Below are 18,772 nucleotides of genomic sequence, written 5' to 3' on the forward strand. Positions count from 1 at the left end.
ACAGACAGTGGCCCGAGAGCTACGCCTGGCTGTCAGTCCACTAACGCAATACAATGGCCCTGGACAAGTACTACACCTTTCTGAGTATCAACTGCCTTTTCTTTTCCTTTTTTAATTTATTTTTGCAGGATTGGGGGAAGTAATTAGGTATATGATATTATATTATATTATATTATTTATTTAATGGAAATACTGGGGATTGAACCCAGGACCTTGTGCATGCTAAGCATGTGCTCTAGCACTGAGCTATACCCTCCACCCCACAATTTCCTCTTCTATAACATGAAAAGATTTATATTTAAGAGGGTTATGAAGGGGAGGGTATAGCTCAGTGCTAGGGTGTGTGTTTAGCATGTACGAGGTCCTGGGTTCAATCCCCAGTACTTCCATTAAATAAATAAATAAATAAACCTAATCACCACCCCGTCCCTAAAAGGATCATTTTGATATCCCCAGATTCTGCTTGCTTTCTTTAACCCCACCTTGCAAAACAGTTTACGGTGGGTGGGGGGAAGTCGGAGAAGGGGAAGATTCTCACTCATTAGACAAAGAAGGCGTGGATGTGGGCAGACCGTGAAGAGGGGCAGCTGCCACCCCGCCCCCCGCCGCTGCCTCTGGAGGCTCCAGGCAGTGTTAAGAGCAGATGGAGACAACCACGGTAAGAAAAACGCCATCACAAGAATATGCTGCAAGGCTATTTCTGTTTTTCTCTTTCTACGTTGTTTTTCAAGTATCAAGTTCGATTATAAACGCTCACAGAATCAGTCATCTGCTGTTTCAGATCCATTTCCAAGAACAGCGCCACGCCCACAAAGTGCTCAAAGGCTGTTTTCTGGAAACAGTGATGGCTCTTCCTCACCAAAGACAGCGCGCAGTAGTGCCCACTTCCTTGCTCTGCTTACCATTTTCGTTAGCCAATACCATGCTGAAGTACCTACAGGGTGCCAGATTATTTTGCCTATCAAAATGCTCCTGCAGTAAGTCTTAGAGGCAGATATTTCATTATAGCTGTTTTATAAAAAGGAAAAAAAGACTCAAAGAGGTGACGTAATAGAGCCTGATGGGAGGGGGTGGAGGTATAGCTCGGTGGCATTGCGCATGCTTAGCATGCATGAGGTCCTGAGTTCAATTCCCAGTACCCTCATTTAAAAAAAGAGAAATACAGCTGACAGATGGCAGAGCTCAGATCTGAGGTCCAGGTTTCACATGGCTTTTTTTTTTTTTTTGGCCTTCGGCAGTAAGTCCAAGCTTAAGAGAGATATAAAGGTAACACCTCACAGCCTAGAGTATCTAGAAAGCTCCCATTGGTCTGCTTTTTGGCTTAGTTTCCTGGAATTAGTTGGGTCTTTCCAGGACTCTCAGCTGTGAGGGCTGCCACCAGGGTCTCCAGCAGTGCTAGGAGGGGTGTGGGAGATCAAAGCAAGGAGGAGGGAGCTTGCGATGCAAATGCCGTGTTTATGATGCTAATCAAAAGCCTCAGCTTTGTGTGGAGGAGACCAAAAGCTCCCTCATAAAAACTGGGAAGGGGGCAGGGGCAGCGAGAGGCTGCCGTGCTTACCTCCTGCTGATGACAAAAGCCGCGATGAGAATGACCACCAGCACCACGCTGCCCGAGACGGAGACCAGCAGGACGGTGGAGTTGGCCCCGTCGCCGATGATCCGGGAGGGCACTGGCAAAGACAGTGACACAAGGATCACCTTGGGCAAGGTCCTAAGAGCTAGGACTTCTGACTGTCACAAGTTTCAACGCTGAGGCCATTTAAAATGCTCACAGCCCATCTTGCTTTTCGTTAAGCATTCCCGTGACAGCATTTTCTAAGACCGCCTTAATGAGACAAAGACATTCTTTTCATAATTGGAGGAAGAACTTCCACCAGAAGACTCTTACGTAATCCTGTGGTAAACATTCTCTTCTTTTCCTTTCTACTCTCAACCCAGACTCTTACTTAAGGATCTGATGAATTCTTTAGAGAGAAAGACACTTGGGAATTTCAAAATGAACACGCAGTTTTGAAAGTCACCCCCTACCAACCCCCCTCCATCTATTAAAAAAAAAAAAAACCCTGCCTATTATTGCTCAGCTCAAAAGCCACTTCCTCCTTGAAACCTTCCAGGATAATCTCAAAGGATGTCAAACTTCTTCAGATTTAATTCTAGACTTTCTCTTTTTAAAATTCATCCTTATTTAATGATTTGTGAACAAAACTATTTTCTAGAACTGATGTAGTAAGTTCTGCTCCACCGTCTCCTTATCAAGTAGATTTCATTTTGGTTTGTTAATGATGAAGGGAAGATATCTTATGCAAAATGCTTATCCATAGCTATGCCCTCTGTGATCATTTGTGATCCAATCATCCAGTTGATTCAACTCACAATGTGGAAAGATTGATACAGTTGTCTAGAGGGGCTTAAAAAAAAAAAACTGATCTGACTTGATTTAAACAGATTCCTAGAAGTAAATAAGAGAGGGGAAAAAAATGGTGCCTTCTTTACTCCTCCCAGGGAGAGAATGTCCTAGCTTAATGTAACATAGTTATGCAACTCTCAGGTACTCAGTCTGGCAATCCCATTTTCCATGGTTTGCAGAAGGCTCAAAACAAGAGAAAAGCAGACACTTTTCAATCATGTAAAAAGACAAATCAGATACAATTATGAAAAGTTCTCTAAATAGCATGAAAAGTTCTAAGTTACAGACATTGGCTATCTAATTTCAATGTCCACTGCAACAAAATATTTACAGCTTCTTGGGTTTTACTGTGATGGCATTTGCTCTGATTGTAAAAAAAAAAACCCTAGGAGTCGTTACCTGTGTTGGTGGTGACCTCGAGGGGCTCACTGAAGTCTCCGTAGCCAGCTGCTGTCCTGGCTCGGACATGGAAAACGTAGGACGTCAGAGGGTTCAGGCCTTTGATGTCCGTGTTCCTGGCAGCTGTCCTGACGATCCGATAGCTTCGTTCATTCTGATCCTACAATAGGAGAGGATGAACTTAAGGAATGGGGCAAAATCAATCCGGAACTTACTCCAGGTACAATATTAAAGGAGTCCACTCAGAGGCTGAAGTGAAGGGAGGCGGATAAACTCTAAATCCTATATTCACTTCAGTGTTAGAAGTACTATTGTTACTGCCCAGATGGTGACAGAAGTGTGGCGCTCAGGAATGATTGCTGATACGGACCACATCCAGATCTTCACCCATAATCTTTTTTGAAAAGACCTTTAGATGATGATTGGTGGCTTTCTTCACTCCACACCCAGCAATTTAAAAGAAATAACTACTATAAGAAGGCCCCTTTTCTTCTTCTATTTTCTGTCTAGAAAATGTCAAAAAAGTTATAATCTGGTTTCAATGGAAAAAAAAACTGTCCCTTTTCTGCTTTTAATAAGGAAGCCAATAAGTGATTATCTTTAAAAAGAAAAAGACAATTGTTCATTTTCTAGACAATCTTGAATGCAAATAGCTCTCTTCAGAATTCTGTCCTTTAAGAGACAAGTTATTTGTAAAAATAATGTCTTTCTATAACTTTAAGAGGATGAAGAATGCAATTTTCTTTCCCTGATTTTCTATTAAAAGTCATCAAAATCCACACCTTGATTCTGAATAGCAGTGATCTACTTAAACAGATCATTATTTCAACTTTTATGAGTCATTCTCTGATAGAAGGTTTAGAGATTAGACCTGCTTAGCTGTCATGGTTTTCATTACTAGAAAGAAAAGAATTAGCTATGTAGAAACATAGTGCACTTTTTTATCCTATTTTTTTTAAAATCAGCAACTTAATACATAAAATTCCTAATTGGATTTGATTGGGAAGGAAAATGCATTTGGTTTTTGAGCTTCAGTGGTATTCCAGGATTTATAACTAGCAAAAAACTAAAGAGAAAAAGAAAGGAAAGAAGAAGGGAGGGAAGGAGGCAGGGAGGAAAAAAAGGAAAAGAACTTTGCTTATACAGGTAATACCTTCTCATAATATTTGACTTCATATTCCAAGATCACCCCATTGGGCCGATCTGGTTCCAGCCAAGCCAGAGCAACGCTGTATCTTGTAACTTCTTTAGCCTGGACCAAAGCAATGGATGAGGGTGCTATAGGGGAAAAAAAAAAAAGCTGTCTTACTTTAGGGGGAAAAAATTGGTGGTGTCAATCAGTGATGTCATCTTATTTCAGAAAACTGTGAAGAATTGTCTTGTCTTTTTCCAGATCCCCATTTTCCTTTCGCCTGGTACAAAAGCATACCATTTTATGGTCCTCTCCATTTTTTTTTTTTTTTTTGGTATATGGTTTGTCTTAGAAAGACAATCTCTGAAGTCAAGGCCTGGTAAGTCCACGTGCAGTATTACGGCACCTGGGGCCATTCCTTAGAAAAGCTGGAGGCATAGAGAATGCCCTCTGCTTGTTTAGATTTTGCTAGCCATGAGAGCCTTGGGACAATCTCCCTTTAAGCTCAGAGAAACTGCATCTCATCCAACCTCCAAGGTATTATGAGTGTCCTCTTGCCGGTCTTCAACTTTATACAAGCAAGAGACTTTGCAAGTCTTCCAAGGATACTGCAGAGAATGCCAGAAGGCCAACAACTTACATACTTCCCAAATAAATAAAAGTATTGCTTAATTACAGTAAGAATTTCCAGTTTGAACACAACCAGGCAAATAACAAAGAACACAAATAAAGCCACGATGGTCTCTCTGGATATAGATGGCATTTTGCAATTGTTTTATAAGAGCTGAAATATTGCTTTTGCTTGCTGAGTAGCAAACCTTCCTCTTTCCACTGAGAAAGACACAAAAGCCCTCCTCCACTGGGTGTATTCTCAGGGGTGGGGAGGAGAAGCGTTATCTGAGATTTATAAAACCCAGCTGCTTCTCCGCTGTGGTGGTCACACCTCCAGCCAGCTGTTATCCAGCTCTGCTGTGACTGACAATGGTACAGATGTGCTGTCTCTGGGGAGAAGAGGGAGCATTCATGAAATCTGTTATCTTACCTGTCAAAGCCGGTTGGCAGAACCAGAGATTAGAGGGTCTTCCTAAATTGAACATAGAGTCTAATTTGTTTGCAAACTGTGAATATGTATTTAAAGAAATCTATGTATTTATTTATTACTATTATTTTGTTGTGATCGCTTTATTGTAAAATATATAGAACATAAAGTTTACCATTTTAACCATCTTTAAAGTGTACAGTTCAGTGGCGTTAAACAGATTCACATTGTTGTGCAAACCATTGCTGTGGTCCATCTCCAGAACCTTCTCATCTTCCCAACTGAAACTCTGTACACATTAAACAATAACTTCCCATTTCCCCTTTCCCGGGCCCCTGGAAACCAGCATCCTACTTTTTATATAGTATTATTTTTTAACGGTGGTACTGGGGATTGAACCCAGGACCTCGTGCATGCTAGGCAGGTGCTCTACCACTGAGCTATACCCCCACCCTCTTCAAGTTGTGAATATATATTTTACAGTCACCGAGGAACAAGCACTGTTGGGTCGTCCTCCTGCTCTTCCCCAACACACACATACACACACATCTGCCAAACCCTAACTCAGAGGACAATAAAGAAAGAGTAAAATTGTCGCTGAAAATGGAATAGGGCTAGCTTCAAACCTGCTTGACCCCATCTGACAGGTATACTGGAGGCAAGGGACCCAAACCAGTCATACAGGGAAATCTTGCTGAAGCTTCTCCAGCAGAGAGCACCTCTTGGAGGTGGCCATCTGGCAGCCCGGCACCTCCGTTAGGGAGCCTGGAGATGATAACACACACTCTCTCTCCCCTCTGTTTCTCTCTCCTTTTCCTTCCACCCCCACCCGAAAGCTATTCCAGATTGGGTCTCAGGCATAAACACGAATGAAAGATACAGGGGATACACATGTTCTCCATCAACGGCAACCCCAAGGTTAGTAATACCAAACTGCATGAACAGGGCTGCATGCAGCAGACCAATGGAAGCCACTGAACATCTGAACAAAATGAAAACCGGAAATGTGCTCATTAGCTATATTAGGGCTCCCCTCCCCCCATACTTGTGCATGCGTGTGCACGCGCACACACATACTTCTCTTCTCTCTTTCTTCACTGGTTGACACAGAGCCACTGTCCAGCAGAAAGCAAGGAGTGACTTTCCTAAATATAGAGGCAGTGAGGAAGCTAGGAAAGTTGCCTGCCTGTGAAAAGTCATTTCACTCCAGGTAATAAATACATTGCCTAACGGAGCACTTTAGCATCCACTCCATAAAGAAGGGGCTCTTTCAACGCTGATGTTCAGGACGGGGAAATGAAATAGAAAAGCGAGGCAGTTCGAAAAAAGCAAGAGGGAGGAAAAATCATAAAGTTAGAAAATGAACTTTCCCTCAGAAATGTTCTGGGTCAGATTCTGATAATCGACAGATTCCTCAGGAAAGAACTGCCTGGCTGCCCCTGGAGGGCACCGATTAACTAAGATGGTTTCTCTCTGGCTGGGTTATCACTAAACTGCGGCGGGTGGGAAATGAACCTGATATCCATTGCAGGAGTTGGAGCCGCAGTCAGTGTTCCCGGGGCCCATTCAAAGGGAGTATGAGCTCCACTGACGTGCTCACAAGATCTCCGGCAGGCAGTTAACAATATAATCGTGTTAACTAACAGAGTATTTCTAACGCTACCCTACTTGGAAAAGGCACAGGCACACACATCAAAATAAACCAACTGAGCGGACGCTGACTCAGCTGTCATGAAGACGGAGGGAAATGAGATTAAAGAGGAAAGGAGAATAAATAGCTCTAATTTACAACAAGTCTTAGGTCGTGTGGCTGTGAAGTCTGAATTCTTTCGGAGCAGCTGTTTTTCGGAAGAGCACTTTTATCAGGTCACAGTGACAAAAGCAACCCGTGACCGAGCGGGGCTGAGAATCAGACCTACCATAGGCAGCGTCCCTCCCCCGGAGGAGAGCTTCCCAGCTCCTCTGGTGAGAACCAGCATTTTGGGAGAAGCTGGGCTTTGCCACACTGCCACTTGGGAGAGAAGAGGCCACTTGGATGTCCTCCACATTATAAGCCACATGGGGGTTCTGTCCTCGCCTTTCCTACCCTGGGTCCAGTACAGGCTCCAACTCTCCATCTGGAAGCCATCACCCCGCCTGCGGCTCGTTTCCCAGGAGGAGGCACTTGGCAATGGCGTTTCTCCATCATTTCTCTACCCCAGAGGTCCCCAGCATCCGTCTTCTCATGCCACTCATGTAATTGCTGCACATCCCTCCGCCACGTGGACTATGATTTAAGTAATATTTTTCTTAAATCGACACACTTTTGTTTTTGAAACCACCCCCCCATTACTGTTATCACTTGCAATTACTGGCCGGTAACCATAAAAAGGAAAAGAACATAGAAATAAAAAATATGTAATAATATTGTCGTTAATAAAATGTAAAAAATAATATGTAAATAGTCTTGTCTCTCCATGCTTTGCCAAAAAAAAGAGCTTAGCCAGTGTTTGAGAAGCAGTAAGGACTCTCCTGACAACAACTTAAGATTCTGACCTTGGTGATATCAGAAGAACTAACAGGGAAGTGAAAAGGAACCAACTTTCTTTTTGGGGGGGGGTCATTAGGTTTTTATTTATTTATCTTTGATGTAGGTACTGGGGATTGAATCCAGGACCTTGTGCAGGCTAGGCGCATGCTCTACCACTAAGCTACACCCTCCGCTCCTAGGAACTAACTTTCATGCAGGGGAATTCAGGATTTATTATGTAGTGTTCCCTTTGAGTCTTCCCTAAAACCATCTCTAATGTCACCATTCGTATGTTTCCACACACTGGTCAAGACTGCCAAACCCTCCTCCACTTAGAAGTGTTTTGGGGGTGAGGGTATAGCTCAAGCGGTAGAGCACATGCTCAGCATGCCGAAGGTCCTAGGTTCAATCCTCAGGACCTCCACTGAAAAACTAAATGAATAAACCTAACTACCCCCCCTTGCAAAAAGTTAAAATTAAAAGTTAAAAAAAAAGTGTTTTGGGTCCTGAGTCCTGACACCTCAAGACACCTCAGGGCTCTGCCCTTTGCTAACAGAACTAGAAGAGGAGATAATAGGCTAATAAAATAACGGACTGAACACTCATCCCCAGTAGATGGTTTAATAGGAGCTTTGACAAATCAGTGCCTTGGTTCAGAAGAAGGATTCTATGCGTGAACCCCAATGTTCATAGCAGCACTATTTACAAGACAAGACATGGAAATAACCTAAATGTCCATCGACAGATGACTGGATAAAGAAGTTGTGATATATTTATACAATGGAATACTACTCAGCCATAAAATGAATAAAGTAATGCCATTTGCAGCAGCATGGATGGACCTGGAGACAGTCATTCTAAGTGAAGTAAGCCAGAAAGAGAAAGAAAAATATCATTTGATATCACTCATATGTGGAATCCAAAAAAAGAAAGAAAAAAAAAGACACAAACGAACTTATTTACAAAACAGAAACAGACTCACAGACATAGAAAACAAACTTACGGTTACTGGAGGGAAAGGGGGTGAGAAGGAATAAATTGTGAGTTTGAGATTTGCAGATACTAACTAATATATATCAAGTATAAACAACAAGTTTATACTGTATAGCACAGGGAACTATATTCAACATCTTGTAGTAACCTATAATGAAAAAGAATACGAAAAGGAATATATGTTTATGTTTGTATGACTGAAACATTATGCTGTACACCAGAAAGTGACACAACATTGTAAACTGGCTATACTTCAACTGAAAAAAAAAAAAAAGAAAAAAGAAGGCTTCTAATCATACAGGGAATTTTGATCAACATAATAAAACCAAGTTAAAAAAAAGGTCCCGCTTGCCCTGAGTGCTCTGATTCATAGCCCCAAACCTTACTGAGACTTAGCTCTTCCTCAGTAATGACTCATCCACCAAGCACATACTTAATGAGCACCAATGAAACAATGACAAAGATGGAAAAGGGCAAACAAAGCTAAATTAAATACAATCTTTGGAATCCAATGTCGTGCCATCTTATTCTTTGGCCTCTTAACTGAAAAAAAGGTGGAGAATTTTTTAATAATCTTACAGAGAAAACACTCTTTAATGTTAACCCAGAGAACCCATTTTCTAGAGCTCAAGAAACAGCTCCTGCGAACCTTCTTATCCGAGTTCTCTCGTGGCCACGGGGAGAAGGAAGCGGTAGGCGCTTCCTCACGACACCGTGTCTTCAGATACGCAAGACACCTGCTGAGGAGTGAGAGGAGAAGCTGGGAGGAAGGGGAGGGTTGGTGGAAGTGAGCTCATTAAAAGAAAAAGGTACATTTTGGACTGAAAGGCATTCTGCCCACAGACCTCCTTCATAAGAGATGTTTGCTTTAGGGGAAGTTTCGTGCCCCTGGACATAAGCAGGTTTCCTTTAATGGTTAGAATTTTGACATAGCACACAACCAGAAGAGCTGGTCGTGCTGGTCGACAGAGATATGGTTAGAGAACGCCAGTGGATGGATGTAAAAATCATAAAGGCAAGAAGTATTGTGATTTTATTCAATTAAGCCCTGAATTTCCAGATTTTTGAAGCAGACTTTTCAATGACTGAAGGATGTCCATTTTCCTGCCCTGAGTACCAGTATCTAAAACTACCTTTTCCTTATTACTCTCAAAGAGATTTCAGCAGTTTTTAATCCAAAATATGGCCTCCATTTCTTCTCCTTTTTGCTTACAAATCATGCTGACATATCCATTTGACCATTGCTCAATCATTCTACAAATATCCTTTAAGCCTTTGCTTGAGGAACTGAGCAATCGAGAGCTAAAACTTAAACAACACTTGATTAAACAGACGGGAACAGGGATAAGAAACCAGAGTGTGGAGGGTGCCTTGTGGGCTACAGAAGCAACCATCAAAGGATCTGTAGTAAGGCTGGGGAAGTTTGATCGAGATTTATTTGTTGGGCAAACAAAACGTAGAAAGGGGAAAAGACGGCCAAGCAGAGCTGCACTGCTACAGATTCGACTGGAATGTTCAGGAAACCAGCAGCCCCTCGGTTCTGCGGGGCAGAGGGCTCACCGACGACATGTGAAATGAGGTAAAGATGAAAAAGCTTCCTGAGCCACGTGAAGTATGCTTCATTTCGATTTGGTGCGGAAAAAAAAAATCAATGAATTTAAAAAGGATTTTGGATAACATTTCAGGTTTTTCAAATTTACTAGCTTCCACCTTGGACGAGTCACACAAATGTTCGCAGTTCCCCTTCTGGTAAAACAACCTTCCTTCCAGTTACAAGCATGTACGGTATTAGAACGAACACCCTATAAGCACAAGGCTTGTCTCTATCTGATCGCTGTTTAAGATCTTGTAGGCATACAGTGGTGCTCAATAAATTTATCAAATGAATGAGTGAACTGCATGTTGAAACAGATCTAAAAAAAAAAAACAAACCCTTTTTAGCCGGTGACGTGTTTTCTAAGTTTAAAGTACCAGAAGTAAGTCACCCCTAAAACAAGTTTATAGCTGCACCTGTTTCAGATGACCTTTTGTGGGTTTGGTTTTGCTATTTAGGTTAACTAAGATATTGACAACTAGGAGTGAAGCAAACGACAGTTCTTATTCTAAATGGAGTCTCTGTTGCCTAAGAGGTCTCTGACACTTAGGAACTTTTTTCAAAGACACAGGCTGTCAAGTGTTACTCAAAAGAACGTGAACATTACAACTCGTCTTTGCTGCACCTGCCTACAGACAGCATTTTGAGGAACTGCTCTTTCCTTTGATGGTTGAGTATCTATCTGGAGGGCATATGCAAACAGTCTTCCGGACTTCCTAACTACCAAGGTGAATAGTGTTCAGACTCCCTTCAAGTTAGAATCCCCTAACAAGACCCGGTTTACTTCCAAAGCCCACTAGTATATGCAAAGTCACTGCCAGGGGAAGCCCTTAGTACCTCATATAGACCTGATATTCCACCAAAAGGACATCATTGTCCAAGTGTCAGGATAATAGAGTAGAGCGCCCTCTGCAGGCAGGATAGAGGTGGCAAGATTAAGCACATGGAACAGACTGTCAATCCACACACCCACTGGAAACAAGTTTATGGTAGGAAAATATCACTTTTTAAAGATGAAGCAAAAACCCAAGAGGATAAAAGGAAACTTTCAACGAAGAGTGGAAGCTGAATGATCTGAGCTTTCCACTAGAAAGGGAAGATAAATTTCCGCCCCCTCAAATAATTCTGTATTCAAAATGCCACATACCCCTGAGAAACTGGCAATGCTCTTCTCTGCAGAATCCACCCTGACTGTGATTACATTTGGTGTGAGAGCAGACCACAGCACATCCAGGTAGCACAGGTGGATTTTCTCTGTGTGTTTTTGATAAACAGAAGCGGCACAGATTCGGGGCTCCATCACGACCCTCTAACAGCGGTGTGTCTCGCAATGAAGAATTACAGGAGGTGCTTTGATGTCAAACAGGGGTGCCTCCTTTTAGGAAAACGGTAAATTTAACTTTCTTTGGTTCAAAGCTCAGCAGTCCTCCCCAATCTCCCACTGATGTGAATGCTACAATTTTCTTTTATTCGCTTCCTCAATGACTTGCCATCAAACACCCACAAAATCATTTTACTGCAGCAGTTTGGTCCTTGTGACACCCAAATAGGACGGAGAAGAGAAAAAGAAACACAGAGAAAAAGAGGAAGGAGGCACAACAGTCCTTCACTTGTGAGCCGTAAAACTGTTCTCTTGCGTCCGGCATCACAGGCACTGAGTTAAAAACAGTTTGGGGGATCTCGGGTGGGGAAATGGCTGAAACAGACCGACTGCATTTCACTACTGGCTCAGATTAGTGGGGAGGAGGGAGTAAGGCAGGAAATAAACAGATACAACAAAAGGTCTCCAGCCCGTGGAACAAGGAAGAGTGAAAACAGCCCTTTAGGGACATCAAGAAACCTAAAGTTGGCAATGCCAGTGGTTCCCAACGCCCATCCTTTGGAGGGAAGACGACTTCTTGACCACAGCAGGGTTTCATTTCCCTCTTCAGGATCTGAATTTAAAGAGATGATGTTTCTTTAAGGGGCCTTTCCCTGAGAGGAAAAATAAACCCACAGTTTACACATATCTCTGCTTCAGGCAAATAACATATTTAAATTTAATTACTTGGAGCCTACGGTGGTTTTTTTCGTTCCCTCCTTCTTTCTCATTTTCAATGCCACGGCTCTGATTTGCTCTTTATCAAAGGTTTGTGCATTTTAAAATGCTGTCAAGCATCAAAATTAAATGCTTCAGAGCACTAATGGTATCCTTGTGATTAACGGTTTTGCCGTGGCAGAGATGCTAAGAACTCAGGTGCTAATATTAATCGCTGTCTTCCACATTCCACCAAAGGGAGGAAAGGATTCCTTCTCCGACCTTTGTACTACTTATGGCACCAGACACCATCAGGCAAACTCTATTTTTGACTATTAGATTGCAGCCATTTATAGTGCTCAATAGTGTACGGAGTGCTCTCATGGACACATGATCCCGTCTGTACTACATTCAAGCAATTAGCTGCGTTAGCCCTCTGCTAGTTCTAAGGTAAAAATCATTAAAAGACTCAGTACCCATCCACCCTCCCTGGAAACATCACTGATGCTGTAAGGACTCAGCTCTGCTCACCACGGCTCGTAGCTGCTGTATCATTAAGTACCCAAGCACAGTTTCTTACAGTTGAGAAGTGAAATTGTTTTTCAAGCAAACAGACAGACAAAAGGTATAGGCAAATGTGATGATTCCAAAATTGATATGGGATCACTTTCCTAGCTAACAAGAGACGAAGAACCAAGTTCTCAGTTAAAGCCTTAAGAAGACTCTGAATTAAATGAAGTCCATTTACATTTAAGTATGAAAATATTAATATTAATTAAGCTTATGCTTAAAATGTATGAGGGATGCACTTTCCCCCCATAAAATGATCTCCAAGGTCGGTACATACAGAGTCTATTTTAAACAAATACTATAAAATAAAGCAGGGCACGGTAACATTTACCAAAGGATACAACAGACACATGCTTCTGCTGAGTTTTCTGACTCTGATTTGGGGACACTGATGATGCTTTAACTAAGTGATCCAAAGCAGGACTTTACAAAGCCCTTAACTCAGACTCTTTACTTATTTCTCCAGAGAAATGGATGGCAGATTATTTTAGACAAATTCTTTATACAAACCTATTACCCGCCATTTAAATAATGGAATGGGATGCAACTCTTAGCCTTCACGCTAAATGTTTGCAGACGGAAATCGAAGGTGTTGGGGACTGACCCCTGGGGCCAACTGTCCAACGATGCGAGCTCCCCTTCCACAAACGACTGTCTCTGGAATGGAGCTGCTTAGACAAGGACTGCATTTTCTAGATCCCTTCCCAAACAGGATGGCTCATGTGACTGAGTTTTGGGTCAGGGGAATGAGGGTTAAAGAGGTCACCCCTCTTCTAGACCAGACACAGAACTAGCCCCCTAGGGATCTTTCCTTCTCTCTTATCCATACTCTGTCTGCTGGATGGTGGTGCCCAGGGCTATCTTGGAAGCCCTCCACCAACTCTCCCCCCATCACCGCCAACTGGATGCCGCTTGAGCAGAAAATCATTTTTAATTACATTAACCTGCTAACTGACATTTGGGGTTACAGCAGCTCATGTAGGTAAAGTGCAGCCACTCAGCCATAAAGGCGTATTTTCATATGCAGACAATCTGAGACTTAGTAACAGTTTGACTCACGATTTTTTGACTTTATAATGGTGGGAAAACCATGTGCATTCTGTAGAAACCATGCTTCGAATTTTGGATTTTGATCTTTTCCCTAACGTATCCAAAGAACTATTGTTTTTCACTCTCAGTATAGTATTCAATAAATTACATGAGCTATTTCAACATTTTATTATAAAATAAGCTTTGTGGTAGATGATTTTGCCCAATGTAAGTGTTCTGAGCACGTCTGAGGTAGGCGAGGCCAAGCTGTGATGTTTAGTAGCCTAGGTGTATTAAATGTATTTTTGACTTCACAATATTTTCAACTTACAATGGGTTTATTGGGAGTAATAAGTTGTGAAAGATCTGTAATAATATTTCCATTTAGTATCTAACTAATAGAAAGGGTTGGGGATTGTAGCCTACAGAAGACTGTACTGTGGTTTCAAATGGCCTGAATGGCCTTCGGGCTCCCTCTTAAAAATTCCAGCTCCTTGGCACGCACCGTAAGCGGACAGTCACTGGTTTGTGAGATTCTGGCTGAGCGCTGCCCTGCGGTCAGCAATGCCAGGGACAGACCACGCAGCTCTGCCGGGACACACGCACGGCCCCAGGTCTTCCAGGAGCGAATGAATTCCGCAGAATCACGGAATGCTGGGCTCAACAATGCAGCTGAGTTTGTCTGTTTGTTCTTGTTTTTTGAGCTTGTTTTAATGTTAACTGGGAAAAGACAGTGGGGTTCTCAAAATGGCTTGCTTGAGTTTTCTTTTTAGAAAAGAATTAAGAGTTCATTGCGTATTTAACAGCTCATGCAGTTGAAGACCTGGACCATGTGAATCAAAGCTAAACAGAGAAGAATGGGCAAACGAGCCAAAAAGTGCTCTTGGCCTCCTCTGCAAGGCGCGTTCACCCACTTAACATCATTTAACCCCTGCAACTCTCTGAAGTCTAGGGTTCCAATTATCACCTTTGATTTTATGTATGGAATCTCTTGCACCACAAAGAAATGAAATAATTTGACTAAAGCTGTATAAAATGAGATTTTAAACCCAAAAGTCTGCTTGACTCAGAAGTATGTGATCATATGATCCTCTCTGTGTGCTGCATGTCTATAAACACACACACAGAGACACACACACACACTGAGCTGGCATTGATGGGAGGAATTGCTCTGTGTCAAGCATCGCTTTAAATCTGTTGCATGGATTAATTGATACAATCCTCAAAAATACCCTTGGGACACAGGTACTATTCTTATTCCCATTTTATAGATTAGAAAAATGAGGTAAAGAGAGTTTGAACAACTTGCCCCAAGTTACAGCTTATAAGTGATGAATTCAAAAGTCAGGTCTTAGAGCCCACATTTTCAACCACTAATCTCTACAAAGCTTCTAGTCTCTCTCTTCCTTTCACTAGTAAAAAAATTAGAGATTTGAAGGTTAAATGGCCCCCCTCTTCCACAGAATCAGCTTCAAAACAGCTGCAAAGCTTAGGTCGGCTTGATGTTAGGTACAGAGCGATCTACGCGCATTGTTGGTTGCCAGAAATCCAGAGATAAATTAGACAAGGTCCCTGTTAATAGAAGAGTGTAAAGCTTTTGGCAATGAATCACCTCATATTAGAACTCCCTACAGAGCTAAAAAGAGAATCATTTGAAACTGAAAAATTCAATTACAAAATAAAATATTAGTATCTGGAGTCCGGGAAGAAGCCGGGGGTGCACGGCAGGCAGGCTTCTGGAAGGTTGGTGACGTTCTATACTTTGATCCTGGTGATGGTTACACAGATGTTCACTTCGCCATAATTCCCTGACGATACATTTGAGTTCTGCCTACTTTTCTGTCTGTGTATGCATTTCACAATAAAAAGGGTAAAAAATAAAATGTTAGCTGAGAGTATTAATGCTAGAATATTAAAATTAACATTAGAAAGACTCATTCACCATTTTTGGTGAACCGTCTGGGTAAAACGATCTGAGGGTGCCTTGAAAGAGTCAGGTTTTTGCAGACTGGGACTTGTATAAGCATTTAATTGCTGTATTTAATACCTGAACTCCGTAATCACTGTGGCAAAGAAAACGCATTGCTTAAATGTCTGTTTTACTTTTCAAAGTAACCATCTTGAATTAGCGTTCCTACATGGATAGCCATACTGCTCGTTGTAGAATTAAAAGTCAGTGAGGGCTCAACTTGAAACTAATGCCACATCCCCTAGAATTAACTGGGGACGACTTCAGGGGCACCCAAGTATCTCTCACGCAGTTCAAGTGTGTCTTGTTTCGTCTGAGAGCTGCTTGTTTTACTTGCTATTTGCTCACTAAGAAATTTGTTGGCAGGTTCTGACAAGGACAGCCCAACACTTGCCAAGAGAAACATGGCAGGAGTCAGTGTGTATTTCCTGCTAAGGACGAATGCCAGTTTGAGGCAAACAGGAAAACAAGCCTTTCCACTGGAAGGTGATTTATCAGAATTTGCCTGGGCAGGAAAATTGTTTTAAGATAAGAGAACAGGGTAACAACAGAAAAAAAAAATTAAATACATTTTTTTTTTCCATGAATGCCTCTAGGAAGATGAATCTTCTCATTGGTGCCTCAGTATGCTGGAAAGTGTCTAGTATAAACTCTTACTTGGAATGATTTTATAGGTGTCTTGCTTAGAGTGAACGAAGGGTCCAAGGTGTTGTGAGCCCCTCTGTGAGTGACAATGCCCTCCAAAATTAATCTGGAATGTGAAGGATGGTGTAAAGAAAAGGTTCTCTTGAGCAGAAATACAGCATAGAGAGCGGAAAAGGATTAGCTTCTGTGAACCAGGGTTTCTGTTCCTTTAGCTGTCAGCTCCACTGGAGAGCTCCAGGCATTCCAAGTCTGGAACATAAAAGCTGTGCTGTGGGCTTCAGGTTCTTTTGTTACTCAGACAGCTGCTAATCGTCCCGCTGCGTTAGGAGCCAATGAAACAATGCTGTAACATTTAGCTTTCTGACACCCAAGGCATCTAGATCAGTCCCCAATTAAAGATGTATTAATCACAAAGACTCTGAAAGCCAGGATGATAGATGCGCCCAGTAAATCTTTGAGCCCGCCTTTTACTTTCACCCTCAGGTTTCTACATTTACAGCCAGATATGCTTAAAAGCCTACTCCAGAAACTGACCAATAAAACGCCTTGTTCATTACTCTATATCAGATGCTTGCCGATGTCCTATGCCTGAAAAGCCTTTCAGAAAGAGGTAAGACATTGATCATTCTGCTAAAAGAGCCTGTCTGCTTCAATAAATAGATCCGCTGAGGCTGTTGTCATCTTGACTTTTTAAGTGTGATAACTAATTCAGGAGTGTGGCTTTGCCACTTGCTACAAGGACACTCAAATCATCTGTGTAGTTAAAAAAAAAAGGTGTTAAATAAACCTAGGAAACTTCAGGGACAAAATATTAATAATACTAATACTATAATACTAACAATCTTCTCCAAGTCAGGCCAAATCACCTTCAGGTCATGGCCCCAGTGAGAGTGAGTAAATTATGATTTTGATACCTGGAACAACAGAAAAGGGCACATGTTAGATGAAGCCCCTTAAATTCTGCTTTGAGATTTGTGTTAATAAAAGTCTCAAAGTCACTTTTTCACACTGGTTTCCATTTCACAAGGGAAACCAGTTTGAAGAGAGCCTTGATAAATTGTCCATCAGGGATAACGTCCATGCCATTTGCTATGAGTAAGGGACCTGGTAACCAACCCGAAAGCAAACAAAGAAAAAATTAAAAAACAAAAGCAGATAGCCTGACTGGTATTCTCATAGAGGCCAAGAATCCAATTTCCTTTTTTCTTCCTTATATATAATTTTCATAGGAGGCATCTAATTACTAGGATGCAAAACGAAGAGAAAAATCCTCAACACATGAAGCTCACGTAACCTCAGAAAAGCAACATTACCATTCGGAGTTATTGCAAATCTTTCAAAATGAGATTCCTACTTTTTTATGTCTGAGGTTAATGGAACCCATAAGAGACAAGTGCAGTATCTGCAAGGTGCCAGGCTGCTGCCAGCCCAAGGCACTGAGTTCCCTGGCTTTCAGTGGACCCCGAGTATATCATGAATAACTCCTTCCCCATCACCATCTCAATGACGGTCCCCCATCTTCCAAGTTGAAAGATAGGAAGTCAATTAGTGTCACTTATGATGTGAACACCTGTCGACTAAGCCCTGGACTGAGACCAATTCCATTACCATAGTCACTCGATGGCTGCCAGATGGTCAGGCCTTGGGCCATTTATGATGGAGTCCAGATACAAGAAGGTGACCTAAAGACAGAAAGGTCCAGAGTCCCATTAGTCATCTCCTGAGCCATCCAATCCCCCATCACATATACAGTTGGAACAGGATACCTATTTTTTGTAATGGTTATTTTAAAAGACCACATAAGCTGCTTAAAAAAAAAAAAGTCATGGTGACCCTAAATTGAGGTTATAAGCTCCATAAGGGGGAAGCATTTTCACCAGCTATTGTCATTTTTATCTTTCAAACTACTTTTCAGTAACTCAACTTTCTATTATTATTGCATTTTGAAACACACAGGCAGAAAAGAGGAAAAAAAAAAGAAATGAAAAATATCTGACAAAGAATAAAGTGGAGCATGAAATTACAGGCTACAGATTATCACTGTGAGGGGGAGCCAGGCAGAGGAAACATTTCAGTACAATTCTGGTTGCAAATCTACGTGCTGTATGCTACTCGGAGTTTTTCCAAGTCCAAATGTTGCTTGGCTTTAAGAACAATGGCTCAGCACTGAGAAGTGATGATCATGGGTGCTATGGCAGAAATGTTACAAGTGGCGAGAGAGAGAAGGGGAGAGAGAGAAAGAGAGAGAGGCAAGAAGACAGCGAATTGGGTAAAGTACTGAGCCTCTCCATCATGTTTTCAGTTTGGTTTCACTGTATGGAAGTCTGGGAATGTTTTGAACACAGAGAATCAAAACATTCAGGGGACAATTTCTAGGAGGCACAGAATGCCAAGGAGCTGGGGTTTAGTACCACCTAAGGAAGCCTCTGCTTTATTGGCACCAAAGCTTTCTCACCCGGTTTCTTGCTA

General features: G+C 41.9%; 1 protein-coding gene across 2 annotated transcripts in view; it reads right to left on the reverse strand.

Annotated features, from left to right (window-relative positions):
• EPHA4 (EPH receptor A4) overlaps window positions 1-18,772 on the reverse strand; it is a 131,744-nt gene that overhangs the window by 24,783 nt on the left and 88,189 nt on the right. For both annotated transcript variants that reach the window (XM_006207206.4, XM_006207207.4), the window contains exons 6-8: window positions 3,960-4,084; window positions 2,807-2,966; window positions 1,559-1,670 (exon numbers count right to left, since the gene is read on the reverse strand). In XM_006207206.4, the coding sequence (XP_006207268.1) occupies window positions 1,559-1,670; window positions 2,807-2,966; window positions 3,960-4,084 (397 nt within the window). The remainder of the gene's footprint in view (window positions 1-1,558; window positions 1,671-2,806; window positions 2,967-3,959; window positions 4,085-18,772) is intronic.

The sequence above is a fragment of the Vicugna pacos genome, chromosome 5 (genome assembly GCF_048564905.1).
Source record: "Vicugna pacos chromosome 5, VicPac4, whole genome shotgun sequence".
Classification (NCBI taxonomy): Eukaryota; Metazoa; Chordata; class Mammalia; order Artiodactyla; family Camelidae; genus Vicugna; species Vicugna pacos.